At 44.1% G+C, this 18,364-nt stretch overlaps 1 protein-coding gene across 5 annotated transcripts in view; it reads left to right on the plus strand.

The window, feature by feature from the left end:
• The first annotated feature begins 1,909 nt into the window (after positions 1-1,909).
• The window catches only part of TRABD (TraB domain containing), a 35,306-nt gene continuing 18,851 nt past the window's right edge, over positions 1,910-18,364 (plus strand). Inside the window, exons 1-4 of one of the 5 annotated variants that reach the window (XM_062634230.1) lie at positions 1,969-2,103; positions 12,896-12,958; positions 14,898-14,976; positions 17,549-17,715. In XM_062634230.1, the coding sequence (XP_062490214.1) occupies positions 14,913-14,976; positions 17,549-17,715 (231 nt within the window). In that variant the 5' untranslated portion in view covers positions 1,969-2,103; positions 12,896-12,958; positions 14,898-14,912. Of the gene's footprint in view, positions 2,104-11,844; positions 11,953-12,895; positions 12,959-14,897; positions 14,977-17,277; positions 17,415-17,548; positions 17,716-18,364 lie in introns of those variants that run through there. The other 4 variants (XM_062634231.1, XM_062634233.1, XM_062634232.1 and 1 more) reach the window with 4 other exon arrangements.

Raw genomic sequence — 18,364 nt, forward strand, 5'->3', positions numbered from 1 at the left:
TTCCTCTTTGCATGTCATGCCCAGTATATAAACTGGGGACAGTTACCCGGAAGGGCTAAATTACTGCTTGGGTCTGGCTGGGTATTGGTTGGGAGGTGGTGAGCGGTTGCATTCTCTCCCCTTGTTATTTCCTTATCATTATTATTATTGGTGGCAGCAGCAGTGATTTGTGTTATACCTTAGTTACTGGACTGTTCTTATCTCAACCCATGGGAGTTACATTCTTTTGATTCTCCTCCCCATCCCTCTGGGAGTGGGGGGAGGAAAGGGAGGAGTGAGCGAGCTGCATGGTTCTGGGTTGCCGTCTGGGCTTAAACCACGACAATCTGGAAAACAGCATTTGGAGTGGGAATGTCCCCAGATGACAAAAAAAGCTGTGTGGTGCAATCCCCAAGAAACACAACCAACTTGCTCTTGTCCAGTGTAGTGTCCCATCTTCATCAGTGGCCTTCACCCATCAGCTGTGGGGAAACAAAATGTATTTCAAATCAGTGTAAAGCAGTAGGTTAAAATGCCCAAAGTGACATTTTCTTCCTTATCTGTCAGACACTAAATGGCTTTTTTCCCCAGAAGGTCTGCATAGCTTATACCTTTACTTGATTATATGTATTCTGGATGTTCACACATGAAGTGCCTGCTTCGTGCTTTTATAGCAAGTTGAAACTATTATTACCCAAAATGGAAAGTGAAATTCCCAACTGTCTCAATATGTCCGTACTTGATTTCTACATACCACATACTTCCCAATCCTAAACTAACTCTGGCTGTGAAGTACAGCCAGAGATAGTAAGAAAAGAACATAAAATGTGCCCTCAAATTTGTTCTAATGAAACTCTATTTAGGTAATAAACGTGTGCTCAGACTAAATGGGTGCTTTAGTCACACCGCCACTGAACTGTGACCTGTCAGAAACAGAACAGAGAAACACTCAAAGGGAAGGAGACAATTTCAGAAAATGATCAGTAGCTATAATAAACTCTTGACACACCTTTCTTGAAGTTTTCTTGACCAATAAAATGTGTCAGCCTAGTAATAGGAAGTATTATCAAATACCCCTTGTGCTTAAGCAGGTGGTGCAACACCTATCTCTCAGATTTCGTGGATGAAACATTAACTATTATCCAGCTCAAGAGGAAAGAGAACAGACAGCACAGCAGCAGTAAGCAGAGCAGGACTGCATGGAGTGGAAGGCACCAACAGGTAGGCGCAGAGACGACACAGTTTGACCTCCCTGCATTTTTCATATTCGGCAGATCCACGACCAAGTCGTGTTTCCACATGGACAGCTCATGCAGTCCCACGCCTAAGGGGGTTCTTACCCCTTACACCTCTACACATTTCCACCCTGCTTGCAACAGTGGCTATGCAACGCCCAGCAGAGCAGGAACTTTATGATAGCAGCCACAATGGGAACAGCCCTGGAGAGTGCTCCAGAGTTAAAGTCCAGAACTTGAAGATCGGTACCGAACTAGACCTCCGATGCCCGCCGAGCCTGGCTTAGGCGTCAGGGAGGTCACTGGGGCCCCGAGCACTGCTTCGGCCGGCCTGGGAGCAGCAGCCTCAAAGGGAATGCTGCTCTACTCCCCGCCACAGGCTCCCGAGAGCGGCTGAAGGGGCTCGGTACCCGCTGCCAGCACCCCCGCGGCCCCCGCCTAGCCTTTCTCGTCTGGGGCTCCCGCAGAGACACCAGCAAACCCCGGGAGTCCCCTTCACTGCACAGACCCGACCGACCACATGGGCACGCACAGACACCGGGGCGCACAACTCCTGCCCTCTAACGCACTGCGCTAGGCGGCGCAAGGCAGCCAAGCGGGTGTACGGAGGGGAGGAGGCAAGCGGGATTCCACGGCTGCCGGGCCCCGCGGCCCATGCGAACGCCCGTGCGCCCTGGGAGCCGTAGTCCGCTGCGCCCGCTGCCCACCGTCGCTTCCGGGCCCCCCGGCAGCAGAGGACTACAAGGCCCAGGCTGCCCAGCGTCGCCGGTCCCGCCCCGTCCGTGAATGACTAGTGCAGCATGTTGTCCGGATAGCGTGCCCGGCCGCCGGAGATCCGTGGCGCTGCCGACGCCTTCTTCCGCAGCGCCGCCACCACCGAGCACGGCAAGTGAGCGAGGGGAGGCGGGGGAAAAGCCGGCCGCGGTGCTCGCTTCCTGCCGGGCCGTGGGGCCTTGGCGGTGCCATGTTAGGGCGAAGCCCGTGTGCGGCCAAGTGTGTGTTGCAGGGGGACTGTTGCGTTTCTCCCCGCGCCCAGAGACCCTCGGGAGGGGGTTTGCTGTGAGCGGCACTCCGTTCCCTCTTGCCGCCTTCCCTTCGCGTATGCCCCCTGCCCTTCCAGGTGCCGCCAGGCAGCGCCCGTTCGGGCGGGAGGCGGCCGGGACGTGGGCTGGGGCCGCCCGCTCTCGCCGCTGAACGCGCTCCCTGGGCCTTGCGCCTGTGGCAGGCGAACCGAGAGGGCTGCGGTCGGCGCCCCACAGCGCCGGCGGGGCAGAGCGGCCGCGGCCAGTCCGGCGCTGCCCCGCCGGTGAATCTGCTGGCGGCGAGGCTGAGGGGCCTCTCCGGGCCGGGGCGAGCTCTTCCTCGGGCTCGCAGCGGGGAGGCTGAGGCGTAAATCCCAGAACCGGCAGGGAAGGGGAAGCCGGAGGCCGCTGCCCGTCCCCTCTCCCCCGGAGCCCTGCGCGGAGGCTGGCGCTGCCGGCCCTCCAGCTCCGAGAGGGCCCGGAACTGGGAAACGCGTCCGTCGGGGTGCGGCCCCCTGTGCGGTTACAGCAGCGCCCGCGCTTTCCGCTCTCTGCGTTAGGGCCGGTTCCTGGCGTGGGGGGTGATGGAGGTGGCAGCGGGGCGCGGGCAGAGCGCTGCGCGCTGTGCTGTGTTCGCGGTGGTTGGTGGTAAGAGCGTGGGGTTGGTTGCGATGGTGAGCGGAAGAACAGAAAAGTAGTTTTTCTCACTTCTTTTTTTGGTCTCTAAACAGTTGTGACTCTTCAGACGCCGCGTTGTGCATCACGTGCAATAAACTGTGAAATCAGGATTTTGATCTGAAAGCAGTTCTGATTAACCCAGGTCTCAAAAAGATCTCGTGTCCCATAACCTGTGCTGGGCTCTTGAGGGAAATACACCTACTGATGATCGTGTATGCGGGTATGCGCACAAAAAAAGTGTTTAATTTTTGCTGGCTTTCAGGGAGAGAGAGACTGTTTTTATTTGGTCAAACTTTGCAGAAACTTGCAGCTGCTGAGTGGTTGCTGCTGGGCTGGAAAAGCAAGAGGATGTGCTTTAAAAAGTTAAATGCTGTTTTACATGTGTGGTGTTAGTAGGTTGTCCTAAGGAATATCAAAGGTGCTTGAAGTGGCCTCATTTCTCCATTTTGTAGAGATGTGTATCAGTGCTGTAGTGATGTGTATCAGCTGAACCTACTGTTCAGCTCAATTATGCACATATTCCTTCTTGGAAAGCTATCAGAGTAAAGAAAAAAACCTAAACTAAAAGATTTCAAAGGTTTTCCTGCTGTATTTTAGCAGGGAACAGATCTTATGCAGCAGAGGTAAACCACAAGTACGTTTAACAAGCCTAAGCTAAGTGAGTTTATTAGGTACTGGCTTATAGCTGTAGCTCTGGTTTGTGCCCTGTTCTTTGTGGCTTTTGGTAGACTTTCAGGTTTCAGTAACTTGAGTTGCTGATGGTAAATTTGTCGGCCATTGCAGTGTCTGGCACTTTTGTCTTAACTATAGACTGAGATATTGCTTAATTCAGTGCTAGGAGAGTTATGCATATTTTGCAGTGCATTCTTTCTTCCATATGGCAAAATATGGTGAAACATTGCTGCTGCTGGCACCACAGCTTGTGAGTAAAACACAGTGGTGTTGGCATCTTACTTGTGGGAGAGTCATCCAGTTGCTTTTTGTAAAAAAGCACTTTTTGGAAAGCATCTTCTTTTTCCATATTTGCTGCTGGGAAAATATGGGGAAAGAGATTTGGGGCAGTCTTAGAAAATGAAAAAATGAAAGCAGGCCGGAGCTAAGTGTGCTCCAGATTTAATGGGAGTGGTGCATAACTACAGCTGTCTGAAGCGATCCTGTATCACTTCAGTATCAGTGATACTTTGAGTATCACTTGCCAGGCAGGGTCAGGAGGAAGGAGGGATTCTGCAGCTCTCCTTGCCCTGCCAGGAAGTGACCAGGCTGGTTAGCAGCAGCGGGTGCCTGTCACAGAGGATTTACAATTAGTAGCATTATATTCTGTTGGTAATGGTTGTTACTAGATAAATATTTGCAAATAGGTTTCCAGTGTGAGTTATTTCTGAGGTGAGGCCTTCAATTACAGAAGGTTTTTGTAAAAGGCCATTCAAATTTGAGATGCTGCAAACATGTTAGTTAATACTGTGGTTTTGCATTTGAACATAGAAACTCCTAAGTTTTTCCCTGCCTCCAAAATGAGTTGGGGCATATAACTTTAATATTAACTGCAGCTGATAGATTTGCATGAAAACATGCATGCACTCAGTGACCAGCTCTCTTCCTTTCCACCTCTTTTTCTTAAAAAAAGTAGTAAAGGTAGCTAGAGGGGCTGTTTTCTCCTCCTGCCTCCTTCCTAGCCCTATCCTGCCTTTAGCTGATATGCTGTGCAGTTTGATTGAGATGCAGAGGCTTTGCATGTCCACACACAGCATTTAAGTGTCCTGATGACACCATGTACCAAGCTGTAGGAGAGACTACACTGGAGCTCTAGGGGTTCATGTTTTCATGTAGTTAATCCCTGCAGGCTGTCTGCAAAATAACCTTGTCTGTAAGGACAGGCAACGCTGGGCACATGTGTTGAGGGCTGTGTCTCTGTGCAGGAAGGGTGTGCACACTTGCAGGAGGGAGCAAGAGTCTGCACCACAGCTTAGCAGCAATACGAATGCTGATGAAGTTGAAGGTCTCCAGTCACCTGTGCAGTACATCTGGTTCCTGGTCCTGCCCAGGCAGGACACGTATCTGGTGTGTTGCACAACTGGGAGCCATCCTTTGGAAGGGTGATAAGACAGGTAGTTACAGGGTAACTGATAAAGAAGGCCTGTGTGAGGAACCAGGATCAGGAGTTGTTGAGGGATTCTCTCATTTCTTTAGAGGGCAGCAGACAGGAATGGAAATAGGGATGAACTTTTGAGGGGAATACCTTTTTTTTTAAACTACTGAGCTTGTCAGGTGCAGGGTGTTCCACACATTAAATGAGTGGTGCAGCTGGATGGAGTAGCATGCAGGACAACTTTCCTGGTTGGTGTGCGTCTGTAGCACTGAATGGTCAGCGCTAACCTCTGGCTTCTGTGTCTGCAGGCCAGCAGGCTGGAATAGGCTTGCTTTCCTGGAGCTTTGTCTCTTGTTAGCTCTGTCTTGAAACATGACCCTCTGTCTTCAGGTCCCTGCCACATCAGGGCTGTGTGTCTTTGCCTGCTGCCAGCATGTGCACCCGTGTAGTGTAACAATGTTTTCAGCTTCTGTGATGGCTGTATGATTTTCAGAGAGATCAGCTTGTTCCCTGCTACTGTCTGGAGGCTAGCAGTCGAAGGCGCAGGCAGAAGAGCACTGTAAATAATGCGTTTGACAGTTGGGCAGAATTTTGTCTTACAAAATCCCAATTTTGCCATCATAAGGGTTGCATTTAAAAGTGTTCATAACAAAAGGAATGAATGCGAGTGTCTGCCAGTACTCCTGAGACCCAGCTTCTGCGTGCATCAGCAGACAGCCATTGACGCGTGGAATAATTGTGTATATGGAGTTCTGCAGCAATTCTGTGGACCACAGTCAGATATCTTACAAGCCAATAGTTAGTTGTCCATGGCAGAACTTCTCTACCCATCTCCTTTGCTGGCTGCTTGTAGGTAGTGAACAGATAATAGCAAGTCTTGCAGAACTCCATAGAAACTGTGTATGCAGCAGCTGTGTGCTCTTTTGCTGTTGCTCTACTTAGGAGTGTTTTGGAGAGGGTTACCCAGCATCAGAAGTATCATTTGGTTCATAGCTTTTAATGGCCTGGAGAGAGATGTGCTGAGTGGGTATCTTACCCCAAACTCCTGATCGCAGGAGAGTTGTAAAAGTATTTTGGTTCCAAATCATCCCTGAATTCATGTGATTTATGTTGAAATAAAATAGGAATGTGGCTTGGGTAGTTATGTAGGTTCTAAAACAGAGTGAGTTTCTGAGTAGCTGGCCTGACTTTGGGCCACATCACTTTGGTCTTTCTGTCCCATGTTTCTAAATATAGCAACCTCTTTACAGCCTCTTAAAACGTAAGGATTTAGCCTGTTGTTTGTTCTCAATTCTGCTGTGTGTTAGCATCCTGATTCACCTCATGCTTACTCATTTCTTTTAGTATCCCTAATCAATGTAATAGCAATAATGTCAAAAACCAAAACATATATGAGAATGCCATCTTGTGTTCCACTGATAAAGGTGACTGTGCTCTCAGTGCATTGTTGTCCCAGGCCAGATATTCTCATGTTCCAACACCTCCTTTCTCACAAAATTAATTTAGTTGTCTGTGACTTTTTTAACTTCCGAAGTATGCAAATGAATGTTGGCTACAGAGTGTAGGTCTCTGAGTTTAGGCTGCATACATCAGCACAGTTTGTGTTGCAGGAACATCTTGCTGATGCTCACAGGGTAAAGAAAAAAGAAATATGTGTTTTGGAGTTTATGAACTTCTGAGTCATGAGAAACCAGAGCCACAATCTACAACTATCTGTGATCACAGAACCAGTTGCTCAGTTAAGTTTGAAAGGCGTGGGTTGTGTCAAAGAGATACGTGCAATATATAGAGTAGGTCACCTTGGTGAGGGTTTTGAAATATATTCCAATTTCTGAATTTGTGGCTGCTGCATTAATTGGCAGGTTTCAACTGATGCATCCTTCAGAGTATAAGCAGTCTGTCAGCAAAGGAGAGACACCATTTGGAGCTGGTTGTTTGTAAATACTTGTGAGGTTTCTGTGCAGAATCATGGAAAAAGCCTCATCAACCTTAAATACCATTGCAGAGGGCAGTGCTGAGACTTAAGTGAGTATCTGTTGATTTGATTTTTACCTTCTTGGAGGTTAAATGGTAGGCATGGAAGGTACTTTGTTAGGTATTCCAGACAATGGGTAAAAAATACAATGGTTTTTCAGTGGGAGAACAGTTGTGTCTTTAATTTTTTGAAGTACTAATATGCCTCTTCTGTTTACATAAAGTAAGTCCTGTTAATTGGTAAGTATGATATATGCTTATGCTGTGCCAGCTAAACTGAATAACCATTGCTAGAGAAATTGCAGGTTTAGAGTATTAAAGGAGCATGGCACATTTAGTGCATGTGGGTGTAAGTAAATTTTTATTGCTGCATCTCACGCTGAGCAGACTGAGGCTGTATTCTGGCCAGGGATGCTGTTGCTGGAGTGCTGGGTCAGAAGGCTCATCACAAAATAGCTGTTTGTGTGTGCCTCTGGCTTACATACAGCACGGGTCAGTTCTGGTTCAGTTGTGGCATGACCTGTGTGAGCTGTGCTGTGTTCTCACAGGAGAACACCCACTTGATAATTAAAGACCTTGAATCAAATTCAAGTCCTCAGCCTACCTCTTGTCCTTCCCACAATGACTCTAAAGGAACAAGGATGAGGTATGTTGGCAGGTACTGTGAGGAAGTGCTGTCTTGGGGGAGGAGGTATGGAGAGATCTTCCAAAGGGCCAATGATTGAAAACAAAGGACAGTGCACATGACAAAATTGAAATGCTTTGAAAGCTCCAGCAGCCTCCTGACTATTTGTTTAGATACCAGAGGTCAGGTTTCTAGATGTATTGAAGTATTCATTCACCTCAGTTCCTTATTTGTGAAAGACAGAAGTACATACAAACTTATCTCAGAGGCTGCATGGTTAAGACTCTGAGTATGACAGTTGTTCATACCTTCTTCAACACTAGTGAATGTTGTAACTGTGGAAAGCAGTAATGCATATACTCAGATCCGGGGGAGGGGTCAAGCACAAAAATTGACTTTCTGTTTCAATAAGAGGTGAAACAGTATGACTCCTAGCTTCTTACTAGTTTTTCTGATGTGTGTGCAGCGCGTAGAAAATACGGAGCAATTAGTAGAACTTTATTTCTCTCTTGCAGTGTCAACATGTTAAAGATAGCAAGTGCTGCTTCTAAATTTCTGTATAGCTCCAAAGGAAGAAAACATTCAATAAAAGTATTTTTAAAGAACAGCTGAGTCTGTTTGATATAGGTATGGCATGAGAGCTTTTTTTTGTTATTGATTCAACTGAATCACTCGCTGTCTGAAGGAGGCAAATTTAAACAAGATAATAAAGGAAGAAGTTCAGCCATGCTGTAGGAGGATACCTGTCTACCCACTGTGGTGTGCTTGGATTTTCTGACTGAATCACCTTATTGAAATAAAACAAGAAAGGACATTTGTTCTTCAGTGGTAGCTCGTGTTCTAGTGCCTGTAACTTGCCTTGCTAGAACCCCTGACTTGTGAGTGTGCCTCTTGCGTCCTTAAGACGGCAAGCTCAGTTTCAGATGCCTAAATATGCAGCTAGAACTGAAACATTTTGGTCAGCTAAGACTACGCAGTGTGAAAAGTGAGCCAGTGGTTTATGAGAAGATTTCACCCAAAGAGGAAGCTCTGCTGAAACTGTTCTGCATTAGGAAAGCTGGAGGACTGATGTCAAATAGCACGGCAGGGAGGTTTTTCTCGCACTGCTTTTGTCAGCCACTGTGTAGGGTAAGCCTTGCTAGAAGGTGTTGCACTTACCTGTGTGTTCCTTTCTGAATTTGTGTTGAGGGGAAGAGAATAATCCCCAAAGTGTAGGAGAAAAATATAGCCCCTTTTCCACAGTGCTGTTGTGGGTGTGAATGGTTGCCCTGCATGTGCTGTCAGGACAAGAAGACCTTGAAAGGAAATAGGTGAATATCAGTGAGATGAATAATGGCTAAATTTCAGGCTTGCAGTTCATTGGGTGGTCTCAAAAATTCCTGTTTGGTTGCCTAGGTATCTTGAGAGCTGGGGGAAGGGCTTAATTTGTTCATATGGGTACACATAAAGAACAATTTTTAATCACCCAGTGAATGGCAGGCTCCCTTAGACTAGCAAAGATGAAGCAAGAACAAGTATTCCACTTGATGGGGAAAAAGGTGATTGAATTGGGGACTGAATTGGGATTCAGTCATCAAGGAGTCCTTTCAAGAAAATTCCAGAGGCAGAACCTGCTCTTGCTGGATCATAAGGAGCCAGACTCCTTGTTTCTTCTCCAGGAATTTTCTTGGCAGCACTCTGGGCAGGAAGAGTGAACTCCGGATCAAGACAGTCTCCTGGCAGATTAGAGAACAGCAATACTTTCTAATCTCTGATCTTTATGAGTGCTTAGAAAGCTGCGTCTCCCAGTTTGCCTGAAAGAAATGCACTGTCATAGCCGAGATTTTCAGTATGCGATTTATCTCCTGAGGGCCTCTTGCATGCCTTTGATGTAGCTGGAGGAGAGGGATTTGATTAGTTTCGCATGTTTGGGCCAAGTTCCGTTGTAAGTAGGACTTGAGGTTATGAGATGTTGTGGTATATGTATAATGGAACACCGTAATTGTCTGAACAGCTTCTTTTGCCAATGGCTTTACAACTAGGGGCTGAATTTCCTTCTGTTCCCTGGCAGGTTCTGCTGACCTCTTTTTCACATGCATGTGTACCACCCCCTGTAATCTTCAGTAATCTTTGCAGTGCTCTGCATTTCATCTCAGAATGACAGAGACTCATCTCCCTGCCAAGTTTGTTTAAAATTCACCTAAGGTTTAGCAAGCACAAAGAAGCTCTGCCTTATTACCTTGTCTCATTTCTTTAGGAAGCTGAACTTTATTTAAATAAATAAATGCAAGGCTGAAAAAAAACAAGCTCTAACATATTTGGAAACGCTGTGATTCAAGTTGCCTTGATGCTTGTCAGGAATTGATCTAGATCAGCACCTTTTCTTGCTGTTGGATACAGTGAGAGGAAATGCGTACAGATTCTTATGCTTCGGTTCCTTTTATCTGTATAACAGCGAGTCATGTTCAGTCCTTCTTCAGAGGTTTCAGGATTACTATATCGAGTATCGTGGTTCTTCTGTGAATACGCAGATGTACAGGATGGTGACTTTTCCACATGGATGAGCTTGGTCTTCTTGGAGTCCAAGATATTTGACTAGTTCCCAGGATGTATGTACTTTTTCCTATGTTGTTGATGAGGATGCTGGCCAGCTGAGCAGCCAGCCTTGTCTTTACTCTGTTGACGTGTGTGTTTTGTGCTTTTTGTCACTCACACTAAACAAGAGTTTGAACACATGCAGCTTTTCATGACAGTTGTTCAGCTGAGTTTGTTTACTGTTGGCAACCAGTTATAAGATATTCTTAATGTTAACTGAATAACTGGAATTCGTGGGCATGTTCAAAGAGGTGGGGGATTAAATCCAGAAACAAGTCGGCATGGGTAAACTTCATTGAAGATCTCTCTTGCTCCAATATCAGAAACGTCGTTTGGGGAGAATGGGATGAGATTTTCTAAAATGTGACTTGGTGGAAAAGAAATCACTTGGTGCTTCTGTGTAGAAGTCTGTCCTTTAACTGAAACTTGCAGTTCGCTATTTTTAAGAGCATTCCCATAGATAAGAGACATGTTTTCAAACCCCAGCAGACATTCAGCAAGCTTACAACTTTGGTTTGTATTTAGGGCTAGTTGATGTACTGGCAGAAAAAACACTGGTATTTTGCACATAAAACAATTGAGAACCAAGCCCAGAGCTCAGCATCAGGGTACTGGCATACCCCTGACTGATGCTGTAGTTAGACAAATATTTTCTCAGAGGCCAGTGTTGGCTTCAGCATCTCCAGTTCATACTGTCAACAGTTGTTCCTGCAGCAGTTTGATTGTCTGAGCTTGTAATGCCTTGATAAGGTTATTTTTTAACCTGAATCTGCTTTCCAGTCTGGTTTACTGCACAAGTCAACAAATAGTTAAACCAGTTTGTCAGAGGCAGGAGAGGATGAAAACAGGTGTTGGATTCACTTAAGCACACAATGCCACCAGGCAGCTCCTGGTCAGGCTGGCTGAGGTGTTAGTGAGCTGCCAGGTCGCATTCAGGTTGCATGTCTCAGAGCAAGGGTTTCCTTCTGCTGTGCTTATTTAGAGCTGTCCACACCACATGTAAAGCCTGGAAACACTGAAGCAGAAAAGAGCAGTTCAGCTTCATCTGCCATTTTAGCTTACTCACACATCCAAGTTCCCTTGACTTGACCCCTCAGAAAGCGGGAAGGCACGGTCCTGGTTTTGAATTATGCATCATAGCAAAACCAGTGGAGTACTTTTGTTGCCTGTTTTTGAATAAACAGTTTGTTGCTGAACCTCTTGGAGTGTTTGCAGTGTGTAGTTCTTGTTTTAACAAGGTATTTAACCTGCAGCTTGGGAGCTGCATCTGTAGCTGATGCCTGCTTGGGTCATGAGGCTCTGTTGGGTTTTATGGGGATTTTGCTCCAAGGAGCCCACAGAAGCTACACTTCTGGCCACTCCATGTTTCTCTTGCCCAGCCTGCAGCTGTGATCTCCAGTTCGCTGGCTGGTCACTAGCAGTGGACAACTTCAAGGCATGAATTGCTGAAGTCCCTCCATACCTTCACACTTCCCATGCAAATGTTCTTTTTATAGAAATGTATTTTAAGCAAAGCTAGAAAGCAAAACAACTCACTTGAAAACAAAGGCTAAAAACCAGCATGCAGAGTGTTGCATTTGGGGAAATGGGAGCTTTTGCCATCGTGTGCTGGACTATGCCAGCACCCAGCCAATTTGCCTCCAGCCTCCTGGGTGTAAGGCAGGAGCCTGACTTATCCCTCGTCTCTTTGAAGCAGAGCAGCAAATGTGGTCAGGATTGATCTCCAGCCTAATAAAATCAAGCAGACCTCACATGTGCTGTGAAACAGGTTAGAGGGAGGTAAGCCAAAGGACTGTAGTGAAGAAGCAGTGCTTTCTTGGAGTGCTTTGCTTTTAGTGGGATAGCAGTGAGAATAAGAAGACTGAGCACAAAGTCATGTGTTCAGCGTCTTGTGCAATCCCCTTGGAGTACCATCAAAGTCAAATCACACCACTCTGCCACCTTCAGGGAGAGCTTCTGGACTTGAACAATATGAGTGGAAGAAGGTCTATTAAAATCGGGAGATGGAAACCATTAAGCATTTGAAACCACACTTCCCAGGGTTTTTCACACATAATCCTGCTGATGTTCTGACCCTGGCATATTTGTAAATATATACATAATAACATGATGCAGATCAAATAACAATGTGTGTGGCTCTCTAGTTGCGTATTAAGACCGCAACTGCTCTCCTATTCCTTGGAGCAGTGAAATCCTGTAAATGTGGAAGATTCCTAAAATTTGCCAAAAAATTGTCTTGCTGTAGTTTGTTTGGACAAGACAGCACTATTAATGTAGTAGAGCAAGTTTTTTGCTGTTGCTGAAACCTTTTTGGCAGCCATCTTGTATCTTCTATTACTTACGAGCGATCTGGAGGGAAAAGGCATTTTTGTAGAATCTGAGACAGCAAAAGCACAAATTCTGAGTTCCCATGAAATCCACCCGTGTTTATCAAGAGATGCGCAGTGTGTGTGAGACCAGGACTATGCTCTTGATTTAGAGCCAACTCAAGAACTGGGTTGAAACAGGCTAATTATATCCTATTGTTGGGGGGTGGGGTGGTTAACAGCAGCAGAGTTGACAAGGTGGCGTTTTTGCATCTTCAGTTTGCTGCTTTTAGTACTTCAACTTTCATTAAGATCGTAGAGACATTACTGGCTCTCCCCCCATCCCCTACAGTTCTTAAACAAATATTCTGAGTTATAAATTTTTAATACTCTTCCATTCCGTTTACTTCTTGCAGTTCTTGTGTGATTGGTGAAAATAAGCCTACGCTGCAGGGATACAAGAGGAGCAACAGCCTGAGGTATGGCTTGGAGCTGAAGTTTGTTTTTCAGTACAACTGCAGGGACAGTTGAGACTCTCAGTCAGCCAGGTTCTTCCACTCATCCTCAGGGAAAGCCTGCGAAGTCTGAGGGCTGAGACCACCCGTGTGAGACCCCTTTTAAAATGGGGTGGGGGGCTAAAGTGCTATTTTTTTTGCCACATTTAGGTTCTTCCTTGTCTCCTTTCACATCCGTGTATTTCAAAACCTTTTTGTGGTGAAGCTCAGGAATGTTTCATTATGAGCCAAAAGAATGCTGGTTCCTGTGTCCTGTTAATTAAAAAATGAAGAAAGGAACGGCAGACTTAATGTGGTGCTTAGTGCTTTTCCCACTGCGATGTTGTTGTGATGACAAAGCCAGCATAAGTGACAGGATTAATTCCATATGTTACAGATGGATAGATTTTTCCAAAATATTTTTGTGACTAGAGTTACGTATGCAAGCAGTAAAGTCAAGCCATATGTTGTGATCAAAAGCTGAGCTGGTGTTAAATTATATTTGTGAATGTAATTGCATTTGCAGTATAATTGCAGTTTGCAGTTGTCACTGAACAGACTTCTGCGTTGTAGTGAATGGGTAATATGTGACTGTGAATGTTTTAAACTTTGCACTGTAAAGCTGTTGTACTTTTTGGTCTTACTCTGTGAAATGTGTGGTAAGTTTTGCCTTGCCTTCAGTGGGGCCAAGGTAAGACACCAGGAGTTATTGTCTGAAAATTACTGTTTGACGTAATGGAATGCAAGAAGAAATTAATTGCTCTTATTGAAAGCTTTTAACAGTTGGATGTTCTATGTACAGTCCTGTTTTAAATCTCACCAGGTTAAGTACAAAGTAAATAAACCAGTGGTTCTAGCTCAAAATCTGACATCCTTCAGGAAAGCTTGGCTGCTTGCTTGCTGACTCATTAATACTGACTTTCATTTGGAAAGCACTTGAATGATGGTAGATTCACATCCTGTCTAACTTTTTGACTTAATGTGTTCAAGAATTCCAGATTCTCCCAGTGATCATCCTGATTCAACTTTGAATTAATATTGCTGCCTAAAGACAGTTTAGAGTTGAGCTTTCCCTGATTCTTAACTCTCTTCTGCATTAATCCTGCCTTTTTGACATGGATGACATAGTCTGAATGACTGGGATTGTTTCAGTTCTATGCATGGGTTTTAAAGCCTGCCTGTTAGTTAAAAATAAGAAAAGTTTTGTTAACCAATGACCTGACTCATGTACTTCTAGTGATAATATTTAATATTAATCCCAAGTCAGGCCTTGGGAATCTTTTAAATTACTGTCTGATGCTTCAGAGAGCAAAACTAGGCAGATGCTTTGCATCCTTTTGACTTTGATTTCTGATATATGGTATATGTAAAGCCAACATACCCATTAACTTTAAGTTGGGTGTGTGTATTGTAAATATTCCAAGAGAATAAAATACTTGAGCAGACTCTTCTAGAATGGATGTGTGTATTCTTGTGAGAACTGATTAACTTTGTCAGACTCTTGGCAGACTAATGCTTACCGATAGTTGAGTCAAGTATGCCATCTTATAAATGGCGATGGTGTTATAATAATCAGTGCACATTTTGGCTTCCAGCACAGAAATATACTGCTGTAGTAGTGTTAGAGATAAACTCGTTCTTTTTATTCTAGAATCAGATTTTGGTTTTTAATGCCATGCCAGGTATAAATATTATCTTCTAAAATAGGCATGTAATAGTTTTTAATATGTTATTCCTCATACTTACCCAGCTAGGAGAAAAACAGTTGTAAAACCACAGATGTTTTGAACTGTTCACACTGCTTAAATTATTTACTTGCTTGAATATTATACGTAGGTTCAAATTGAGCAGACTCACAAGGGGAAAGATGTATTAAAGCATTTCATTATAATTCCCAGCCTCTTTTTGAATTTGTTTCATACAGGCTGCTGCAGATCCAATGTCTTCCTCTGATGCACCAGAAGATGGCCCAAAGGAAACATCAAGTGTATCGCAGAATATCAGTATGTTTCTGGTTTGACTGGGGAGGGTGTATCACATTGGAAGTTTATTAAACTGAACATCCATGCCTTTTCCTTTCCTAATAAGGATGTGGCTGTTGGCACACAAGGGAGATGTGAGTGAGGTCATATCTGACTTAATCTGTTCTTGATTTGTGGAAAAGCCCAGTTGCGTAAACCAAATTTGGAAAGAGCAATAACATATCAATTGTCAGTTTGGTGCTCCCATGCTCTCAAAAGGAAGTAAATGGCTTGTGATTTAATAGATCTATTTGGCTATTGTTTTAAGCTCAGTTTTTGCTCTCTAAGCCAGAGATGTATAAGTATGTATTTCCTTAAACATTCTGGCATTTAGTGTTGTGATGTTGAATAACTTGTTCCAAGTGGAATATTTTCCCCTTGCTAGCATGATATTTTGATATGAAAGCCAAGCCTTCAGGAATAGAAGTATTATTCCAGCCAAAACTGTCTTGTGAAGCCCAGGAAGAGCATCAGTCCTTACCTTTTAGTGGCAAGGATCAGATAATGACAGTCCTTTCTCAGGAGGAGAAAAATCTAAAGCTTCTTAAGATTTGCTTTATGTTTTGTGATACGCTGTTGTCATGTTAATGCACATGGTGCTCATTATGAACAATAGGAACATTTAGATTGTGCTTTCTGGCAAATACTAAGCTCTGAACCACCTTAGGGTGAATTAGTTGGTAACAGCAACATTGCTGTAATGTTGAAGTTGCTCAATAATCCCTAAGGACTGCAGCTTTCAGAAATAGCAATCATGGGAGCAAACAGAGCCTTGACTAAGCAATGGGAAAACCATTCAGACCTAAAGAAGCAGATTAATTTTTTATGCTGCTTTTTACTCCAGATATGGAAGTTGGTTTAATAAAAACCATAGCTGCTCCTGAGAATGTTTTCTTTGATTATGTCAAGGAATGATAACATCTGGTACTGCACTGATACAGCAGTTTTTCTTCACCTGAAACATTATTCAGTCCAGTTCTGAATATATGTATGAGGTGTGAAGCCCTGAAAATGAATAGAGATTAAATCCTTTAAGGGTTACTGAATACGTAGAAACCACTTTCAACTGTCGGAATCTGAGCTATAAATGGTCTTAGGCTAGGAGAGTATTTGGAGAAGGTGTTGTGCACACTTCCCATTTCTTATATTCTTCCTTAGATATCTACTTTTGACCATTGTGGGGGGAGGATATTTGCTTAGGTAGATTTCGGTTGATCTGCTGTGGCTACTTTTATGATTATGTGACTGAGAGCTACAAATGCAACAGCTCTACCTCTTCTTGCTTTTACCATAAGTTCTCCCCAACCCTTCCTTAGGAGCATGGTCTTAGATCAGACCATACTGACTGCAGCACACCATATTCTTGGGTATTGACCATGAAGTAGTAGGCTACTAAAATGCTAACTAAGAAGGGTGTTGGAGGGTGGCTTTTGTTTTGTGGTTTTTGTTTGGGTTTGTGTTGGTTTTGACATGAAATCTTGAGATGAGTATTTGTGGGACAGATCTGGGGCCAGAGCCACACAGTTAAACCTGATGCATTAAGTGAATTGTATGGTAGGAGGCTGTAATTTATGTGCATCTTTGACATCCTGCCTGCAAACTGTTCACTAACCTTTATTTTTTCCCTGGGATTATGATCTTATTCCAGGCTTCTGGACCACTTGAGACCTCTGCTAACTTGTGCAGCAGCTTGCCAGAGAGAGAGAGTTGGTTGGAAACAAAACTCTTGATGGCTTTTTTTTTTTCTCCCTAAGATTCATTACAGCTTAAAGATGATTTACTGAAAGTTATTGTATTTCCCATTGATGCAGAAATGAAGCTCTTCTATCTCAGTTAATGAGGCTTTAACAAGCAATTGTAATGGACATGATAGCTCTTCCTATTTGCCATGGCAAGCTTGACATAGATGGGCTAAACTCCTGTTGTACTATTCCGTTGTAAATAGTTCATTGTTAAAAGTAGAGAAGAATGATTGGTTTCCTGACGTGAATACCTCTTAAGGTTTAATTGTCGATTGTATACTGATCCATGGTGTGTTAATCACAGAAAAGACTAAGACTGGTACTGTAGGTATCCTATATGTGCCAATATGTGCAGGTGACTTTACCAGCACATTCACACCAGTGTACTTGTGTTGCTATTTTATACAGGTAAAATCCCAAAAGGGAATGCTTTTGTTCTAGAATTTAAAAAATGCTCTTCTTTTTTTTTTTTTTCCTTCAATTTAGTGTATACCTTTTCTAAGTATTCTTTGCTTCTCTGTCCACCTCACCTGCCACACAGCTTCTCTCTTTCCCTTACTGAACTGCGTGGACAACCTGTCCCAGTGTCCACAGGGTAGGAAACCTGGACTGAGACCCATGCTTGGAGGCAGCCTCTCCAGTGGTGGCACTCTCAATGATGTAGCCTCAGAATTGAATGTAAGATTACAGTGGTAAATCAATGGCCTTTTAGCTCTGCTCTGCTGTTCAGTGGTGACATTTTTTTCTGTTTTACTTACTTGCACTTTATAGTCAAGTGTGCTTTTCTTTTCTGCTTTTCTTTACATTTATAGCTGATGCAGATGCATTTAAAATTCTCCTGGAGATGAAGATTAAGAAGAGGCAGAAAAAGCCTACTTTACCAAGCACTGTGACTGAGCTTGATGCTGAGGATGGTTCTAAAGTATATGTGGTTGGAACAGCCCACTTTAGTGACAGCAGCAAAAAGGATGTAGTGAAGGTAAATACTAGGTGGGAGCCCTTTGGCAGGATGTTTATAATGTTGTCAATTTAGCATTAGGTAGAAGGCAGTCCAGCTTTGACTTGGTTCTGTGCTGTAACCTCCAGACTCTGTTCTTTCTTATTAGCTGTTGGAGGGCTAACAGCGCTGTGGCATGAGCTAGGAGGCAGACGCATTACCTTAATAATTTTTTGATGCAATACATTGCTTTCCCATCTCAAATATTTTTATTTGTCTTAAATAATGCAGTTACAGTGCCAGTGTAACAAGTAGAAGTCTGGCTAGGGAACTTACATTGCCTGTTGCGGTATAGCATCACGTCGTGCTGACAGTGCATACTGTGGTTGTTGTAATAGTTGCTGTGATGGGGACATGCTGTGAGAAAATGCAAAGCCTAGCACACAGGCTGTAGTTTACAGCTTTTCTCCGCTTGGGGTGTGTAATACTAAGCTGTAAAACCATGCCATCCCAAATTTGGATTCCATTCTCAAGATGCAAATAGTTCTGAAGCTCTAGTGAAAGTAGGAACTAGTTCATACTCTACCTCATGCAAAGTCTGCAATTTAGAGAGGCTTTGTTTTCCAGGAGCTAGAGGGGGAGGAATCTTGGGCCAGAATCATTAACCCTAGTTCTTATAAAGCTTATTTTA

The sequence above is a fragment of the Pezoporus occidentalis genome, unplaced genomic scaffold (assembly GCF_034315485.1).
Source record: "Pezoporus occidentalis ecotype Australia unplaced genomic scaffold, CSIRO_AGI_Poc_V1 ctg42, whole genome shotgun sequence".
Classification (NCBI taxonomy): Eukaryota; Metazoa; Chordata; class Aves; order Psittaciformes; family Psittacidae; genus Pezoporus; species Pezoporus occidentalis.